We start from the raw sequence: 19,603 nt of genomic DNA, 5'->3' as shown, positions 1-19,603 counted from the left end.
AAAGAAATCTCAGAAGGTACAATTTTCTAAGGGGCAGCAGCTTTATGATTTTGTTTCAAGTAATGTCTATTTTTGGGTACAGCAAAAAGTGTCAGTGAAGACTAAGAAGTACTGGATACAGTTTATATTGCAGAAACTGGATGAATGATGAGTCCTCAGTTTTTTTCATGCAAGTAATTTGAGTGCTAACATCAAAAGTAATGTTCCAGAATTGATATTGTATTAGTGGAAGGAAACTAAAACCAGTAATTAGCAGTAGTTACACCACGTATCATGCATGACTGAGTATTTTTCTGCATTACATTTATGCTTCTGCATCTCATTAGGTTTCAGTAGAATTACTTTTGGCTTTTACCAGAGCAAATTAAGCCAATAGATGAAATCCTGCATTTAGATCTCTGTCTCTCTGACCAGAAATTAGAAGCCAGCAAAAGATACAGACTGGCAAAGACTCAGAGAAAGAAAGAATAATTGTAATCTACAGGAAAGTATAGTACCTCTGGGGAACAAGAAGACATAGCCTAGACATAGCATAAAGACTTGAAATCTGTGTAAAGGGTTATTACATTATTTTTATTTTTAAGAAAAGAAGCATTGTTGTGAAAAGCTGTATGTCAGTAGGGTACAAGTAGTCACGAGTCTACCCAAACAAGTCCCAGGGAACCAGAAACAGTGGTCACTGGGGAAATAATGTTTATTTTTAAAAGGCTGAATTAGATTTCTGATGAATACAACTCCTTGGCATATGTTGGAGTTTATTTATTTCAGAAGTTCTACCACATAGTACAAAGTCATATTAGTTGTAGGGCAGGACATACAGAAATGATAAATAAAACAATTTAAAATCTTGGACTATTTTATAGTAATTATACATCTAAATGGATAACTGAATAAAGTAATTGCCTTTTGTGATTATCTGTACTGCTGATGTAGAATACTTGAGCATCTGTTAGAGAATGTTTAGAGAACTGTTAGAGAAATATTTAAGTTATGATGGATTTCTGATGAAAGCTTAAGAGCAACTTTTGAATACCGATTTGGTCTTTTACCTCTGTTAGTATTTGGATATCAGTTGGCTGTAATTTCAGAGTTCCAAGAACAATAAAAAAAAATAATATCTGAATATAGTGCTGTATCAGTTTGTCATAAGTAGTGAGCAAATACTTGGAGCATCATTCTTTTGGAAGAATACAAAGCCAATTGAACACATAACTGAGCTTGAGAAAAAAAGAATAAAATCTTTTGGGAAAAAAATATATCTTCCTGTTTCACAAGTGTATTGGCTTGTGCTTAGTAGAATACCATTTTTTAATTATTTTTTTATGAGGCAGTAGCGATCCTTCATGATTTGTCCAGTTTGGGGATGGGTGGATGCGATGTTCCAGAAGAAAATATACTTTGTTCGAACTTGGAGACTTGGGTTCTTACAATAGAGAGCATATGTTCTCCATATCTTGAAGAAAAACATTTTTCACATTGAACTTAAATAATAGTTGCAGGTATAAAATTTTGTTAAGTAATGAGTAGTAGCATTCTCCTGGACTGTATAAAAAGGGGGGGTGACAAGTTATATGCATGTAAAGAGGATAAACTACTTTAAAAAGAACAAAAACAGTCCTTTCTGTATGCATTTACCTAATTTAAAATGCAAAGGGATTTGTGTCCTTGCTGAAATTTGTCTCGTCTGAAATGCAGACTAGATTTGAGAATAGAATACCTTGGGTTTTTTGCTTGACTAAGTTTTCATCTGTTCTTTTTCTCTCTTAGTGTATGTATATATAAATTAATCTCTTTAAAAGAAAAATTTCTTCCCTTCTCCCCATTCTTTCTTCTCCCATCAGTCTAACTCTGCTAAGTTGCTTAACTGGTTATCATTTAAAAAGCAGGTATATTATATGCTCTAAAATTGTACCTGAAAAATGAAAGCTTTCTTAAAAATTAGTTTAATTAAACATAAATTTTAATGTGAACATTTTATCCATTTCAGCTAAATATACTGGATTAGGATAAACTTATTCTGAAATAAGGGCCCATACACACATTTATTAATTCACCTTCTCTCGTATTATCCCTATTACTATTTTTCTTAGTTTGAACACATGTTATCGTCATTCATAACCTCACATTGGTGAGATGGCCAGTCTGAAAAAGTATTCCTGTTAATCACATTCACTGTATATGAACTATTTGTAAACACAGAAAACAAAGTAAATTTTATTGGTTTTTTGTTTCAAATTAGGCTCATGCACAGTTAGTTCGAGAAGTCGATGTAGAGAAGGTGTCAACTTTTGAGAACCCCTATGTAGATGCAATAAGAAGTTTATGGAATGACCCTGGAATCCAGGAATGTTATGATAGAAGACGAGAATATCAGTTATCAGATTCAACTAAATAGTAAGTATTATAGTGGATACAAACAACTGTATCTTATTTTCTGTTCTTTCTAATAAACTAATTCTTACTTTTTATCTTTTTATACTATATTTTTGTGTACGTACAGATATAGTTTTCTGTGTGCGTGTGTACAAGTATCTGTGTGTACATGCATATTCAGCGCAAACATGCACTTAATAACTTGAATGTAAAGGCTACTGTAAGGAAGGTAGCGTATCTAGTTTAGTATTATGTGTTTGTTTCCCAAAACATAAGCCTATGATACTTTTAAATCTTATATTAACTTTATTACTAAGGAAGTGCAATCAATGGTAGACCTCCATGCAATTCAGAACAATTATAATGTCCTAGAACATCTGTTTTCCCAGTTTTTCCTTTTCCCTTTTTCCCCCCTTTATTCCTTTTTCTTTTGCCATCCTAGTGATGAAGTAAATAGTACCAAGCAAATGTTTTGTGTTTTGTTCAACTGCCTATTTTTTTTGTACAAACAAGACCTAATCTTGAAAGAATATGGCTGCCAAGAAGGCAAATACATAACTGAAAACAGACTTCAATTTGTAAAGGGTGGGAAAAAAAGCATTTTAAGTTAAATCCTATTTGTTATAGATCAAGAACAATGAAAATGCATATGTGACTAAACTTGGTCTTGAATGGTACACATGTACTCTCTTGCAGCAGGATTCTGATAAAACAGCAAAGTGGAATTTAACATTGGACCCTGAGGACTGTCTAAATGTTGGCTCCAAGAAATTCAATTGCTCTGAATAATATACTGTATAGCTCTGGTAAAATTTTTCATCTGTTAAAAAAAAAATAGGTTGATGGTAGAGGAGGATGACCTTTTGGTGTTGCCCACTAGCAAAAGAATTAGCATACTTGGTTATTAAAGCTGTGGCAAAAACTTCCATGGTCTCCACTGGAGCTTTTAGATTAGTTATGAAAATTAATCTAATTATATCATTCTAGTCTCCATGTCAGGTTGGCATGAAAGGAAGCCTCTCATTGAGAAAAGCACAGAAGAAACTGAAAGGCACCATGAAGGTCCTATTAAAGTCAATGGAACATGGCCATGAACGTAACAGAAGTCTGGGGTGAGAGTTATCTGCACAGTAGTCTGAGGGTCCTTATCTAGCACAAGCCTTTATACATGATTGAGTCAAGACAAACTTAAAAATATCTTGCTGATGCAATTTAGGCTGCTAGAGAGCTACTAGTGCATGAATTAGGTCTGCTCAGATTTACTCCAATGTTCTGTTACTACCATGCCACATTCTGCTTCTGCTTTATCAGCCTCACATACAGGGTTCCTGTTGTCCTATGCAATCTGCTGTCCTGTAGAGCTGGTTGCCGTCCCAATCTATCACTTTTATTATTTGTATATGCATATTTTGGTGCACAGTGGTACAAAGTACAGTAAAATCTCTCTTGTATGGCATGGACTCTCAGTGTCCCCAAATATAAAATATTGTGTTTTATTTTTCAGTGGTAAGAAAGCTAAAAAACATAGGAAATTACATATAAGTGATAATCTTTCAGGTACATAAATGGGAAAAGAAAATTTTAGAGACAAATTAGGCTGACTATATTTTCTGATTGCTTTCATTTTGAAATGAACAGCAAACATAAGTAGAAGGTGAAAGAGAGCTTTTCTTATACTTTGAATTTCTTATATTTGTAGGTCCTAACTTTGATTCCATGATAGATACAATACTGATTTCAAAATTGAAATAAATGTATATATTTTAACGGTTGCCTTAGAGGAATACAATAAAATTAGTAAGTCTCCAAAGCAGGAAATAAGCATCTGATACTACTTCAGATCAAATTGTACTGAATATCTTAGTTTTGACCTAGTTCTAATGAAATCATCATCATAGTAGATCTTTTGAGTAGTATTAAAATAGTATAGCTCATAAAGGAGCTATAGAAACAAAATTTTCATGCATTTTCTTCCAAAAGGTAAATGTACTAGTTGATTGGTTATTTTTAAAGCTCAACATATGTAGCCATGTAACAACATGATTTATTGCAGATTTTTAGATTTTAATTATAATAGACTATAGTTCATTTTGTGGAGTTCTGCAAAAAATTTTTAGAACAACTAATAAAACATTAGAATCGTGAATCACTATATATGAGTCTTTATATGAGCCTCTCATATATTTATGCTTGCAAGTAGAGTTTCTTTACATATGTAAGTCCAGGAAAATCAATTAGCAGAAACCAAAGAAACATTGTTTCAAAAATACAGTCCACATGGTTAGGGATAAAACATTTAAACACAATTTGCTAGCTTTAAGTCCCTATGTCACAAAGCAGCAAAATATAATGCTTGAAATTTACTACTGGGATTCACAAAGCACTTAAAAGGAAATGTAAAACATCCAGTGCTCAGGGACTTGAAGAGACTTCAGTAATTTTATCTGACTTGATAAAACCGAAACAATGGTTTGTTGTCCAGTAGATCTCTTGTATATGCTTTGAAGCACACATGTCAATCTCATGCTGCTTCTTCCTTCACCCCTTGCATGAGACTCTCCTTTAGTCTTCTCAGGTTTTTTCACCCAGAGTTTTTACAGTAGTAATATTTTTAATTTCTTCACTGAGTTGCTTTTTATTTCCTCACCGTTAGTACACATTGTCTGTCTAAATCTGTTTCTCTGTATTTTCTGTTTCTGTTGTTGTTTCTAAATTCTGTTGCTAGCTTCTAATATATCCTGTAAGTTTCTATACTTTTACTTTCTGTCATCTTTTGACCTGCTTTGTCATTCCTAGCAACACTTTTGAAGTTTTATATCCACTGCTAGTAGACTGGAAGAATGCATCAGATATAGATGTGTATTTACCAGAAGAGGTGAGAGGAGTGTCTAAGAAAGTAAGTTTCCTGAAAGGTGGGAGTTGATTTGAACCTCTTGGTAGCTCAGCAAATACATTCCATTCTCTCCCCTTATCACTGGATGCACCAATGGTTGGATGTTCATATTGGTTTTTAAGTAATTTCTAGACTTGTTTCTGCAGTAAAGAGCACATCATATAAATAATCATTATTCACTTCCCATATACATTACTGGGTGACTTACCCTTTATGGCTTAAAAGATACTGTTCACAGTGAGACAAATGTAAACCAACACAACAGTGTGGATAGCCTGAAATAATAGCTGCATGAGATGAGATCTTTCTCTCTATATATACTCTACAGACCTTAACCCAAACAGAAACAAGTTACCAGTCAACAGTATTTATATTATGGTTTTTCAAAGTCTAAAGGGAAGAGAGGCATCAGCCTTGCCAAGAAGAGACAGTTGTTAGAAGTAACATTTCACACTCGTGTTACTACTTGCAGAATTTGGGCTGTAACTAGAACACTAGACACATCACCATAGCAAACATTTAGAATGTAACTAGAAAACTTCCCATAACCTTGTTAAAAAACTTTACCTTTGCTAGCCACATTAGATAGAAGAATTATGTCATTGTGTACCTCCAACCAAGGGTTTTCTGGTTGTTAAACAAGCACTGAGGATATCTGTTTAGCTTCTCTTCCCCGACTCTGTTTTATAACACTTCAGGCAATTAAATACAATTCTCCCCCAAGTTCCTACCCCACTTTATCTATGCCAGTCAGTATTTAATACATTGGTTTTAGTCGTATGTACAGAGAATCCTTCAGGCTTTTGTTTCTGTATTTGCCATCAACTTTAAAAAGGAAGTTAAATAAAACTAAATTGTTATTGTATGATAATGCAATCTGTATATATCTGTGATAGCGTGAGCTGAGTTAGCTGGGCAGTTAATGCATAAATGCAGAGATTCCGATACTTTCTTTTTTCCTCCTACTCATCTCCTCCCTGTAACCTCCGGAACAATTTTTCTGTTAAACAGTAAACTTTATAGTTTCTTGGGTTTTGTCCCTTCCCTCTTCCCCTGCACTCCCATTCTCCTCATATAGTTTAAGAAAAAATCTAATTGTTTGCTGACTGTGTTGTAACAAGTCATCTTTACTAGTCTTAGATTGACCCTGTTATTAGTGTGAATAATCACCTCTGTCTCAACATATTTATTTTTTGTTTAGAGTTTTCTTTTGGAGGGTTTCTAGTGTGGTGCCAGTCCCATTCCTTCTCCTCAACAGTGCGTTTCAGAGGCAGTATATTCCCCAAGAATTTCTCTTGTGTTCATAAGGTCTTCCAGCAGGATTCCTTCTAAGCATGGGGTTTATTAATATGCTAGTGAATATTAATTTAGCATCTTGTTCCATCAGATTGCCTGAGTTTGGAAAGAGTTATCGGGCAGTATTCCTGAATAGAATATTTTTAACCTTGGAAAGGAAAAGGAGTCTTACAAATAGATGAAGGCTATAGGTGTCTACCTTTGCCCATCCCTTAGTGCCTTCTCTTGATTAATTACACTATATACTAAACTGAGATTATAGTTACAGAAATTCATAGAATCATAGAATGGTTTGGGTTGGAAGGGACCTCTAAAGGTCATCTAGTTCCACTGCCTCTGCTATGGGACATCTTTCACTAGAGCAGGTTGCTCAGAGCCCCATCCAACCTGACCTTGAACACTACCAATGATGGGACATCCACAACTTCTCTGGGCAGCTTGTTCCAGTATCTCACCACCCTCATCATAAAAAATTTCTTCCTAATATCCAAATTAAATTTACCCTCCTTCACTTTAAAACTGTTACCCCTTGTCCTGTCTCTAAAGGCCTTGGTTAAAAGTCTCTCTCCATCTTTCTCCTAAGCCCTCCTTATATATTGAAAGGCCACAATAAGGTCTCCCCAGAGCCTTCTCTTCTCCAGGCTGAACAATCCCAACTCTTTCAGCCTTTCCTCATAGGAGAGGTGTCCCATCCCTCTGATCATCTTCGTGGCCCTCTGGACCCACTCTAACAAGACCATGTTTTTCCTGTGCTGGAGACCCCAGAGCTGGACACAGGACTCCAGATGGGGTCTCACCATAGCAGAGTAGAGTGGCAGAATCACCACTCAACCTGCTGACCATGCTTCTTTTGATGCAGCCCAGGATACGGTTGGCTTTCTCGGATGCGAGAGCACATTTCTAGCTCATGTCCAGTTTTTCATCCACCAGTACCCCCAAGTCCTTCTCAACAAGGCTTCTCTCAATCTCCTCATCCCCCAGCCTGTACTGATACGGGGGGTTGCCCTGACCCAGGTGCGGGACCTTGCACTTGGCCTTGTTGAACCTCATGAGGTTCACACAGGCCCACTTCTCCACCTTGTCCAGGTCCCTCTGGTTGAGATCCCTTCCCTCTAGTGAATCAACTGCACCGTTCAACTTAGTGTCATCTGCAAATGTGCTGAGGGTGCTATGATATACCCTTTATCAAAGGGTTATCAAAGGTGCAGCCTCACCTTGAGTACTATGTGCAGTTCTGGGCCCCACAATTTAAGAAGGATATTAAGGTCCTTGAATGCATCCAGAGGAGGGCAACAAAGTTGATGAAAGGGCTGGAAGGCATGTCCTGTGAGGAGTGGCTGAGGACTCTGGGTTTGTCTTGTTTGGAGAGAAGGCTGAGGGGCGACCTCGTTGCTCTCTCCCACTTCCTGAGGAAGTGAAGAGAGAGGTGCTGATCTCTTCTCCCTGGTATCCAGTGACAGTATGTGTGGGAATCGCTCAAAGCTGCGTCAGGGGAGGTTCAGACTAGGAAGCATTTCTTTACTGAGAGGGTGGTCAAACACTGGAGCAGGCTTCCTAGAGAGGTGGTCAATGCCCCATGCCTGTCAGTGTTTAAGAGGCATTTGGACAATGCCCTTAACAACATGATTTAACATTTGGTCATCCTTGAAGTGGTCAGACAGTTGGACTAGGTGATCATTGTAGGTATCTTCCAACTGGAACTATTCTATTCCATATTTCCTGCTCGCTGCGGGGGGGTTGGACTAGATGACCTCTAGGGGTCCCTTCCAACCCAAAACTTTCTATGATTCTATTTCTATGATTCTCTTCTAAATAAATTAAATTCTAAATGTTCTGTGTTACTGTAACAGCTATAATAATGATATTTGAAAATTGTGTCTGCTAGTAGTGTGTGTCTAAATAATAATTACATTCCAGTTGTCTTTTCCTTTTTATGTAAATATTCACTTCTGTTCATTTTCATATTCCCACTCAACATTTTGAAATATTCTGTCAACCCAGTAAGTTATTTAAAAAAAATCTAACCATCACCCCATCACTAATGGAAAATGACTTGGGTTTGTGTATGCAGTTCTAGAGACATAAAAGTATACTGTTATGTAGTTAATACAAAAGTCATTATAAAGATATTGAGCGTAAGCGTGTTGATTTGTTCCACTGGCATTTTGGGAAGATTTTACATGACTAAAAAGAAACAATTTCTGCTATATTGCAAAATATTCAGATGTGGTACAAAACAGTGGGTGCAGTAGAGCAGAAAGACCCTGAGGTCAATCCTGATGATACGTGCACTTACCCAATGATGATATATTTTTTTAAATTAATTATGTTCTTTTGTATCACAGGGACCTGAATTTTAAAGAGAAATATGAGGAGACTTTATTGATTTTAAAATAACTTGAAAGGCATTTTGTGTTGTTGATGCAGGCAAAGCTTTCAGTCTGATTTTCAGAAACATGTTTAATTCCCTCTGAGTTGATAGAAGAATGGAAAGTTTATCTACCAATATGGTAATAGGAAGTGCGACTAATCTGCAAAAGTATGAAATTAAGTAACATAAAATATGGTCATGAGAAGAAAGTTAAAATAAATCTGTATTCCTTTGCTTCAGAGTGAGAATGTACAAATTGCATTAAAATCTGAATCCCAGCCCAAGTAATTCTTCTACACAAATGTCTCTGTTAAAAGAAAACAAACCAAAACAAAACAAAAATTTAAGTTGATGTGGTGGGTTGACCCCAGTCAGCAACTAAACACCCACCTAGCTGCTCACTCACTTCTTCCCCAGAGGGATAAGAGAAAGAATCAGAAGAGCAAAAGTGAGAAATAACTGAAGGAAAGAGTGCAGGGAAAACCCACAAGTGATGAAAAGGCATTCACTCACCACCTCCCACAAGCAGACTAATGCACAGCCAGTCTCCAGGCAATGGCTACCTTGGAAAAGATCAAACTCCCAGTTTTTATTGCTGAGTGTGATGTTATATGACATGGAATATCCCTTTGGTTGATTTGGGTCAGCTGTCCTGCTGCACTGTTCAGCAATAGCTAAAAAAACATTGGTGTGTTATCAACACTGTTTTGGTCACCAATCTAAAACACAGCACCATACCAGTTGCTAGGAAGAAAGTTAACTCCATCCCAGCCAGACCCAGTATAGTGGAAAAAGCTCTTTTCATTTTAAAACAATTCATTGAATATTTTCTATATGCTCATGGCAAGAATATAAAAATAATAAAAGATTGAAAAGTAAGATTGTGCAACAAAGAACTATTAATTTTCATGAATACAGTGATATATTTATTCATTAAGTTTTACGTTAGTGAGAAGGAAAAGTGGTAGGGGCTAAGTGTTGTCATTCACAAACAAAAATTACAGGATGTATTATAAATTGCTTTTGTTGCACTATAGATTTTGGTTGTGATTTGTTAGTAACAAAGATTTTTTTTAAAGGATTTTGTGCATACTATATGAATTTTTCTGTGAGGTACTCTTACTGGTTTTGACACTGTTTCCATGATTCTGGGTTTGAATGCATAATTTAAGAGACTTTGTAGAGAGCCCTACATCCTTTAAACTGTTAAGTGGAGATATCTAGGGAAGAAAATAGGACTCTGTGAGGTTGTGTAAGGATTCTGTATAGCCTCTAGAAGGTGCTACTGGTGAAATGAGTAAGAAGTTTTCTGTTTAGTACATGCGTAAGAGCAGAACTTGAGCAGAACTGAATGAGGATGGGGAAAAGATGTAATTTTAAAGGATAAATTAGTGCTTCTGGAACTTAATGACATTAGTGTTTTGTGCTAGGATACTAGCTAGGACACTTTGCCCTTTAAACAGTTTCCAGTAGCACAAATGAGATGTGACTATTTAATAATGTCCCTTTAAATTATTGTCTTTCGATAAAACAGTCAGATGTGCACTACTGCATATCTTGGTAGTCTGTCCACAATGCTTATGGTGCAGAGGTACAGTAACCAGGATCATATATTGGAGACTACAGCTGGGGCTTTCCAAAGGAATGCAACAAGCAATTGTATGAATGGGTCACCTACAAATTTATTCTCTTAAAGCTTTCCTGCTTTCATGAAAACAACTATGGCATATAATGATCCACAGTGCTTCTTTGTACCCTTCTTTTTTTCCAAAATAAAGTCACAAAACAAATCCAATTTTTTTGGTGGGGTGGGAGGGAAAAAGAGGCCAATTGGTGTTTCAGCATCTCTTTAGATTTCCTGTTGTGGTGGTTATGGATTTGTTATGGATTTCCCTCTCCCCAGCAAACTGATGATCAGCTTATCCATTCTGGTTTTTGTGTAAAACAAGTAAGAGAAGATGAAATGCTCAAAATTTTAAGCCGTTTTTCCTTAGTGATATTTAATGATTTGATAAATTGCAAGGAGTACATTGCTACCCTCTCCTGGAATGAATCAGGGCAGCCTTAGGTTATCTTACCAGTAGCAAACTCTGACCAACTAGGTCATTCTTGTGTTTGAAATTAATCAAATACACAAAACTTTAATTTCATGCAGCAGTCTTTTTCCCAGACATCTACCATGGGGAGAGCGCAAATCACCTGGTACACTGAATTCATGGAATATGCAACAGACTATCACACATTGGTATATTATCCCTCTTTTTTTGAAGTATCTCTTATGAAAGTTAATTAAAACCTCCAATGCACTGCTGCTTTATACTTGAAAAACACCATTAAGCAATAGCAGAGGAGTTGTGCGTTGTAGTTAATGAGCCCTTACAAGCAATTTTATTGCAGTTTAAGATTATTTGCTAACTGACTAGGATGTATTTCATATACTGCAGGCTTATCGATCAGAAGTTTCAATCTAGATGTGGGTATTTCAGGTGGAGAGTTTTATAATTTGTCAGTGTGCTTTTTTTTTTTTATCTGCAAAGAGTGCCATTTATCCTCCTACCATTTTGAAACTGATAATTAATAGTCCACTGTCAATTGGGAGATTCATGTTTGTCTATCCTTTGTAGACATTGCAGAGTAATTATCAATAAATATGTTATAGTTTCAGATAAAATTATAATCTTATATTTCTTAAACATTTTATTGTATTAATTGTCTTTAAACTAACCAGAATTGAGTAATGGAAAATTTTGAATTGTTGGTGATTCAATGTGTGAAAGCCAAGCAAATTTACATGAAAATCATAATAATCATGCTTTCCTTTTGTAGATGTCACCATTTAGAGCAGGGCAGCAAAACACAGAGTGGCAGATGCTCTCTGTTAACTCCCGCCCTCCCAACCAGGGAAAGGGAAAAAGGAGGAAAAGGGAAAGAGACTTAAAAATTGAATATTAAAACAGCTTTATTAATAATAAGAGAAATAATGCAAAATATACAAAACCGATATTGAGTTTCCCAGAGTTGGGTGCTTCGGGCACTGGCATAGCGCCAGCAGCTGCCAGACAGGCACCAGGAAGTCCCGGACTGGACTCCGCAGTAGACGGGAACTGGATTGAGGAATGCACTGATTGGAATCTGGATCAGGATCGCAGGCAGGACAAGGAGCAAAGTCCTCTTCAGAAGACGGCCATGGACAAAGAGAGCGAGACCCTCGTGATCCCCCAGCTTTAAACGGAGTATGACGTGCATGGCATGGAATAGCTAGCTGGTCAATATCGAGTCACCTGTTCTGTCCATCCCTCCCTGCAAGTACGACCCTTTTACGAACCCTCACTTGTAGAACATAAGAGGTCTATCAGTGACCTTGGCTGCTATAGTAACAATTATAAACAGGGGCCTTGTTCTGCATCCCTTTCCTACCGTTAGTTCAGTGTAACTATAAACATTAGGTGTTATCAGCTTTGGAGCGGACAGTGTCTGTAAAATATGCAGTCAGCTTCAGAACAATGCAGTTCCTTAGAAGAACTTAGCTGTAAGGAAAAGTCACTAAAAGAGAATCGGTTCTGTTTTAACCAGAACCAGGACAGTAAAATTTACCTGCAGCTATGAAAATTATCAGGAAGGGAGAATGGAGCACTCCTTAGTATTTCCTTCCCTCTTTTATGTCAGTATTGATCTTTTTTCTGTTCCACTTCTTCTTATCTCACACCCCATTTTTTTTCCCAAGCCTTCCTTTCTCTTTTCCTCAGTGAAATTATGGTATCACTGTCTTGCATTCCTGTTGTTTCTCCTCATCTATAGTTACCTTAACGACTTGGACCGCATAGCAGATTTGGCCTATCTGCCAACTCAGCAAGATGTGCTTAGAGTTCGAGTCCCAACAACAGGGATCATTGAATATCCATTCGACTTACAAAGCGTCATTTTCAGGTAGAAAAAAAGTTTAACACCCATTTGCTTTGTTTCCTTTGTTTCCTTTTACATTAGTAATACCATGTATAGAATATTGGTTAAAAGTACAAATTATTCAATGTTTTTAAAATTTGAGCTTGTTCATTTTATTTTCGTGTTTTTATCCATAATGATTATCAGCTGTTGTTAAAGATGTCAAGAGGATGAGAGACAGACTTGTCTTTTTCTGAAGGTAGTTATTATTGATAGAAAAACTGTAAGTAATTTTTCAATAAAATGAGTATATCAGTTTTATAATGAATAATAAATTATGAAATATAAAGGTACCACTTCTGTACTTGATTTTTAGAGAGAAGTGACATTTTGTAAGTGTAATACCAGTCCCACAAATAATTTTCCTCACAGCATATTTTGAGTGCAAGTACAATTGCTTAAAGAATAACTATGCAATTACAATTTCAAGTTAGACACCCAAGTGTCTAGTTACGTTGAGTTTGGAATTTTGACTGGTAATTTCTTGGGAGAAAGGCAGGCCACCAACTTCATTCTGTGGGCATGTGTTTCTGCTGAAACTAAATTCTTGAATTCAATGTTCCATGTGATTGTATATTTCTCTGCTAAGGTATTTGTGGAGTTGATGTGATCATTGTTAATTTTGCAGAATGGTGGATGTAGGGGGCCAACGATCAGAAAGAAGAAAATGGATACATTGCTTTGAAAATGTCACATCTATCATGTTCCTAGTAGCTCTTAGTGAATATGATCAAGTGCTTGTGGAGTCAGACAATGAGGTAAGCAAGCATCATCATAAATCACCAGTTTTTAAGAAAAAATAATTTCACTATGTTATGGTTTGGCTGCGGCCGGTAACAAAAGCGCCACGCAACCGCCCCTCGCCCCGCTGGGGTGCGGAGGAGAATGGAAAGAAACAGGCAGAAACCGGTGGGTGGGGATAAGGGCAGTTTAACAGAACAGCAAACAAAGGGAACAGGAACAACAACGATACAGATAAGGAGAAAACACAACACAAACTGCACGACCCAGAGAGCCGCTCTCCTGGACCGGACAGGCGCCGCGTGCTCCTGAGCCGCGAGTGAGTTCCCGCCGCTCAGCTCCCCCCCCACCGGAACCCAGCATGACTGGCACATGGTATGGAATACCCTGCTCTGTTTGGCCAGGTGGGGTCAGCCCGCCCAGCTATGTCCCTTCCTGGATTCCGGTGAAAATTAACCCTGTCCTGGCCGAACCCAGGACACACTAAAATTAAATTTTTAATATTATTTAAAATTTTGCTTAAATATGATTTAAAATTTGATTAAAGCACAAATTTGTAGAGAGCTTCAGTAGTGTGTGTGTTTCTACATAATTATTTGGATATTAAATTTGTTGGACCAGTAAATTATAATGATAGATTGAATACTTCATGCTAAACAGCAAAACTCAAAGTTATTAGTTCTTTTAAGACATTTTCAAAGCAGACTGGCTTGTCCAGTCCTGGCTGTTTTCCAAATATCTACCAGCAGTCATATGCAACTCCATGTAATGAAATGAGAAATTCTATAGGGATTAAGAGGCTAATCCTCAAACAATATGACGCAAACTTATCTCCTCCATGGAGGGTCAGTGGAACCTATCTATTTTGTGTTAAAAGTGGAATAGTTGACTGTAGAGAAATGTTCTTATCGTAGCTGTTTGCATAGTTAGTGTTGTGTAGCAGAGCCATAAAAATAGACAGTGGGAATTAAAATAAAATTTATAGGTTCTTTGCTACAACAGTCCCTAAAGTAGTAAACTTCATTCCATTGACTTAAAGTATAGGATTTATATTGGCTTATATTTTCTACTTGTATTGCTGTTTCAAAGAATAACAGAAGTAAGAAACTCATGGGCGGTGATGTATGAATTAAGCAGGCAAAATGCAGTAGTACCCAGTGTTTTGTATATAATTTTACAAAGTAGTGGGGGAATTTAATATTTGGATTTTTTTATTTCATAAAGACTATTCCTGTTATTCATCAAACTTACATGAGTTACCAACATTGTTCTATGCAAGTTTTTACCATTCATTTACAAAAGTTAAATGAGAAAAAAGAAAACAGTTTTATGTTCTTCATGACTGCGTATATATGTTGATTTCATTTTTTAAAAGAAGGGTTGACATAGCAAGGTAAAACAGATGTTCCTGGGCAGTCATAATTGTATTCTCAACTTTCTTCAGTATTAATTTTTTTAAGAAAGATTGGGAGCTCTGAAAGCTTTTGAATTTATGCTTTTCCCATAAAAGAAAGAAATCTCATTACATTATTTATATCATCAGCCATCTCCTTAAGAAGTACAGCTGTTATAAAGAAGAAATTTTAAGTTGCTTATGTATTGAATACATCTTGTTATTTATTGATGTTGTGGTCCGAACAGTAACGGAGTCTGATAACACGTTATAAAACAAAGCTTTACTGAAGAAGTAAGAAAGATGAGCAGCAATTCTCCCATATAGTTACTCACCCAATCACCGATAGTGAACACAGGATCATAAATGATGCCATGGCTCTGGTGGACTGCCAGGGACATTTGGTGTCTGGGTCATCTGACAGAAACAGCCAATTGTGCAAATGCCTTTTGAATGCGGAGAAGAGTTGCGACAATGTAGGTCAGGGTGCAGGGTCTTGGCAGTCTGTCTAAGCTGCCAATATTGGTCAAAGGGCAGGGTGTCAGGAGGTAGGGTGTTGCTTCCACCCCTTGATTCTCTCAAATCATCACTTGACATGGAGTTATAGACTAGGGTGTTATTTTGGCGGGTTATTAGTTATGTAATATGCTAGGTGAGGCTGGTGTTCTGATACCTGCAGGGTATAAGCTACATAGTCAGAGGTCGAAAGCTGGTGCATCATGAAATGGGTACCATAGAATCACCTATATCAATGAATCATAGAATGAATCATAGAATGCTTTGGGTTGGAAGGGACCTTTAGAGGTCATGTAGCCCAACCCCCCTGCAGTGAGCAGGGACATCTTCAACTAGACCAGGTTGCTCAGAGCCCCGTCCAACCTGGCTTTGAAAGTTTCTAGAGATGGGGCCTCCACTATCTCTCTGGAAACATTCAAGGCTAATATCAAGTATCAGTTGCACAGGCATCTGGGAGGTGATTGCTATGACATCTTCCCAGTTGCTACAAGAGAGGCTGCAAAAGAGATTACAACCAGCATCCACTTATATCCACGATATTTGAAAAGTCGTGGCAGTCAGGGGAAGTTCCCAGTGACTGGAAAAAGGGAAACATTGTGCCCCTTTTCAAAAAGGGTAGAAAGGAAGACCCTGGGAACTACCGACCTGTCAGCCTCACCTCTGTGCCTGGGAAGGTCATGGAACAGATCCTCCTAGAAGATATGCTAAGGCACATGGAGGCCAGGGAGGTGATTCGAGACAGCCAGCATGGCTTCACCAAGGGCAAGTCCTGCCTGACCAACCTAGTGGCTTTCTATGATGGTGTAACAACAAGGGTGGACAAGGGAAGAGCTATGGACGTCATCTATCTGGATTTTTGTAAAGCCTTTGACACGGTCCCCCACAACATCCTTCTCTCTAAACTGGAGAGCCATGGATTTCATGGGTGGACCATTCGGTGGATAAGGAATTGGTTGGATGGTCGCAGCCAAAGGGTAGTGGTCAACGGCTCAATGTCCGGATGGAGACCAGTGACGAGTGGAGTCCCTCAGGGGTCCGTACTGGGACCGGTGCTGTTCAATATATTCATCAATGACACGGACAGCGACATCGAGTGTACCCTCAGCAAGTCTGCAGATGACACCAAGTTGAGTGGTACGGTCAAGACACCAGAAGGACGGGATGCCATCCAGAGGGACCTGGACAAGCTGGAGAGGTGGGCCTGTGTGAACCTCATGAGGTTCAACAAGGCCAAGTGCAAGGTCCTACACCTGGGTCGGGGTAATCCCCGCTATCAATACAGGCTGGGGGATGAAAGGATTGAGAGTAGCTCTGCTGAGAGGGACTTGGGGGTACTGATAGACGAAAGGCTGGACATGAGCCGGCAATGTGCGCTGGCAGCCCAGAGGGCCAACCGTGTCCTGGGCTGCATCAGGAGAAGCGTGGCCAGCAGGTCGAGAGAGGTGATTCTGCCCCTCTACTCTGCTCTGGTGAGACCTCACCTGGAGTACTGCGTTCAGCTCTGGAGCCCTCAGCACAAGAAGGACATGGACCTGTTGGAGCGGGTCCAAAGGAGGGCTACAAAAATGATCCGAGGGCTGGAGCACCTCTCCTATGAGGAAAGGCTGAGAGAGTTGGGCTTGTTCAGCCTGGAGAAGAGAAGGCTGCGGGGAGACCTGATTGCAGCATTTCAGTACTGAAAGGGAGCCTATAGGAAAGATGGGGACAATCTTTTTAGTAGAGACAGCAGTGACAGGACGAGGGGTAAGGGTTTTAAACTAAAACAGGGAAGGTTTAGGCTAGATATAAGGAAGAAATTCTTTACAATGAGGGTTGTGAAACACTGGAACGGGTTGCCCAGAGAGGTAGTGGAGGCCCCATCCCTGGAAACATTCAAGACCAGGTTGGACAGGGCTCTGAGCAACCTGATCTAGTTATTGGTGTCCCTGCTCGCTGCGGGGGGGTTGGACTAGATGACCTCTAGGGGTCCCTTCCAACCCAAAACTTTCTATGATTCTATGATTCTATGATTCTATATCTAGTGTCCTCAACTTCACCATGACTGGGAAAATGCATTACAACACAATCTACAACCCCATCCACTGATATGAAACAAAACACAAACAATGACAAAAAACAAAATAATTACAAAAAGTACAGCCAAAATCTTTTGACAGCTACCCTGAGATCTGGGAACCAAGAGGTAAGCCATGACCACAATTCACCAGTTCCACAACTGATATTTTCAGTTGCCATCTGATGCAAGGGCTTTAGTTGTTCCTGGATTTTCTCAAAGTCAGTCTACAATGCGTAGATCTTGTTTGACACAGACACAGCAGGTAGCATTTACTAACACGCAAATGCCAACTTGCGTGGCCAGCAAGTACTCTAAGGCTAGTGGTTTTGAACGGTAGTCTGTGGTACTTGAGCAACTTCTTGCTGCAGTGCTTGGATGGCATCAGTTGTTACATTTTCTATATTTTCCAGGGTAGCAGAGAGACTGATGATCGCTTTCTCCAGCTCAGAGACCCCTAGCCAAGGAAAGAGGGTCTGGGCAAACTGGTGAAATCTGGATCCTCGTTCTACCAAAGGGTTAATACCACGCCGATGTCGCAGGGTGTTTTTGGGGACATAGCTCGTGTAGAGGTTTTCTTCAACGTGCATCCCAGGCACTGTTAGTCTGGGTGTACAGGTCCCCTCTCGCTCCATGGGAGGGTTTTCATGGCACAGCTGCTGCACAGCCAGTATAGGCCGGGGGCACCTATTGTGCTACGGTCATGGCAGCGAGTAGTGTCTTTCAGGCAATTGTTAATATTGGCATGGTAGGCTTGCATGGTGTAGGATGGACCCTGCCGCATGGTTTGTAGTTGTTCACAGGACAGGTCATAGCCCATAAAGTTGTGGAGGACACAGAATTCTGATTCATTCATTACCAAGGTGGCAGTGGGTAGTCGGTAGTTGAGAGATTAGCCCGAATAGAGTAATATCTGACAAAAGTTTTAGGTGCATGACCCCACAATTCCACCACTACCAGCATTCCCACCACGGGAACCCCTTGGTGCCCAGATGCAGGATGTTGTGTACAAATCCAACAATCAGTTCCCTTTCTGACATTTGCCAGCGCCTGAAATGTGAGAATTAACAAGTTAGGAATCCAACCAGCAAGGCCCTGGTGGACTGTCCCTAAGAACAGTATCCACAGCATATTCAAAAGAGGGGCTTGCTCAGAATAAATGACAGTAGTACAAGCAAAACAACTACAATAAACAGCAATATAGCAGGAGGATTTTTCCAGATTGTTGTGGTTGAGATAAAGACAGTTTAATAGGTAAAGCAAAAGCTGTGCATGCAAGCAAAGCAAAATAAGGAATTCATTCACTACTTCCCATTGATGGGCAGATGTTTAGCCATTTCCAGGAAAGCAGGGCTTCATCACGTGTTAACAGTTACTTGGGAAGACAAATGTCATAACGCTGAATGTCTCCCTCCCCTCCTCCTTACCCCAGTTTCTTGTGCACCTCAGGCTACTCACTGGCGGGGCAGTGTGAGACGCAGAATAGGCCTTGACACTGTGCAAGCACTGTTCAGCAATAGCTAAAACATGGGTGTATTATCAACACTGTTTTGGTCACAAATTCAAAACATAGCACCATTTGAGCCGCTATGAAGAAAATTAACTCTGTCCCAGCCAAAACCAGCACACAGATCAGTCCGTTCATCCAGGGTGGTCCAGTAGTTGGTCTGAGTCAGCGGCTCCAGGTTCATCATGGACATTATCACTTCCTGAAATACAAAATCACTTCTAGGACAGCCCAAAGGGGTAGTCTGTGGATGCAACGTCGAGATTTGGGCCCTGGTGTCCACAACTGAGTGCTGGTCATTCGACGACAACTTCTAATTGGGGCTAGGGCATAGGGTACGCAAAAAGGTCTGCCGGGAAACAGAACTAGGAGGCGATCTCCGTCTGGTGGTGGACACCCGCCCACCAGTTCTCAGACAGCACCTTAGAAAGAGGAAGGAGGGGCTGAAGGTGAGGCACTGCAAGGCTCACAGGGAAGGGGTGGGAGGAGGGGGGCAGGGCCTACCTGCTGATGGCCAT

At 39.3% G+C, this 19,603-nt stretch overlaps 1 protein-coding gene across 4 annotated transcripts in view; it reads left to right on the top strand.

Annotated features, from left to right (window-relative positions):
- Positions 1-19,603, top strand: part of LOC142365720 (guanine nucleotide-binding protein G(q) subunit alpha-like) — a 182,269-nt gene that overhangs the window by 115,013 nt on the left and 47,653 nt on the right. For all 4 annotated transcript variants that reach the window (XM_075446793.1, XM_075446790.1, XM_075446791.1 and 1 more), the window contains exons 3-5: positions 2,240-2,394; positions 12,732-12,860; positions 13,504-13,633. In XM_075446793.1, coding sequence (XP_075302908.1) covers positions 2,240-2,394; positions 12,732-12,860; positions 13,504-13,633 — 414 coding nt within the window. The remainder of the gene's footprint in view (positions 1-2,239; positions 2,395-12,731; positions 12,861-13,503; positions 13,634-19,603) is intronic.

The sequence above is a fragment of the Opisthocomus hoazin genome, chromosome W, assembly GCF_030867145.1.
Source record: "Opisthocomus hoazin isolate bOpiHoa1 chromosome W, bOpiHoa1.hap1, whole genome shotgun sequence".
NCBI classification, from domain to species: domain Eukaryota; kingdom Metazoa; phylum Chordata; class Aves; order Opisthocomiformes; family Opisthocomidae; genus Opisthocomus; species Opisthocomus hoazin.
Note: the sequence above shows the minus strand (reverse complement) of the source record. Positions and strands in the feature narration are given on the sequence as shown.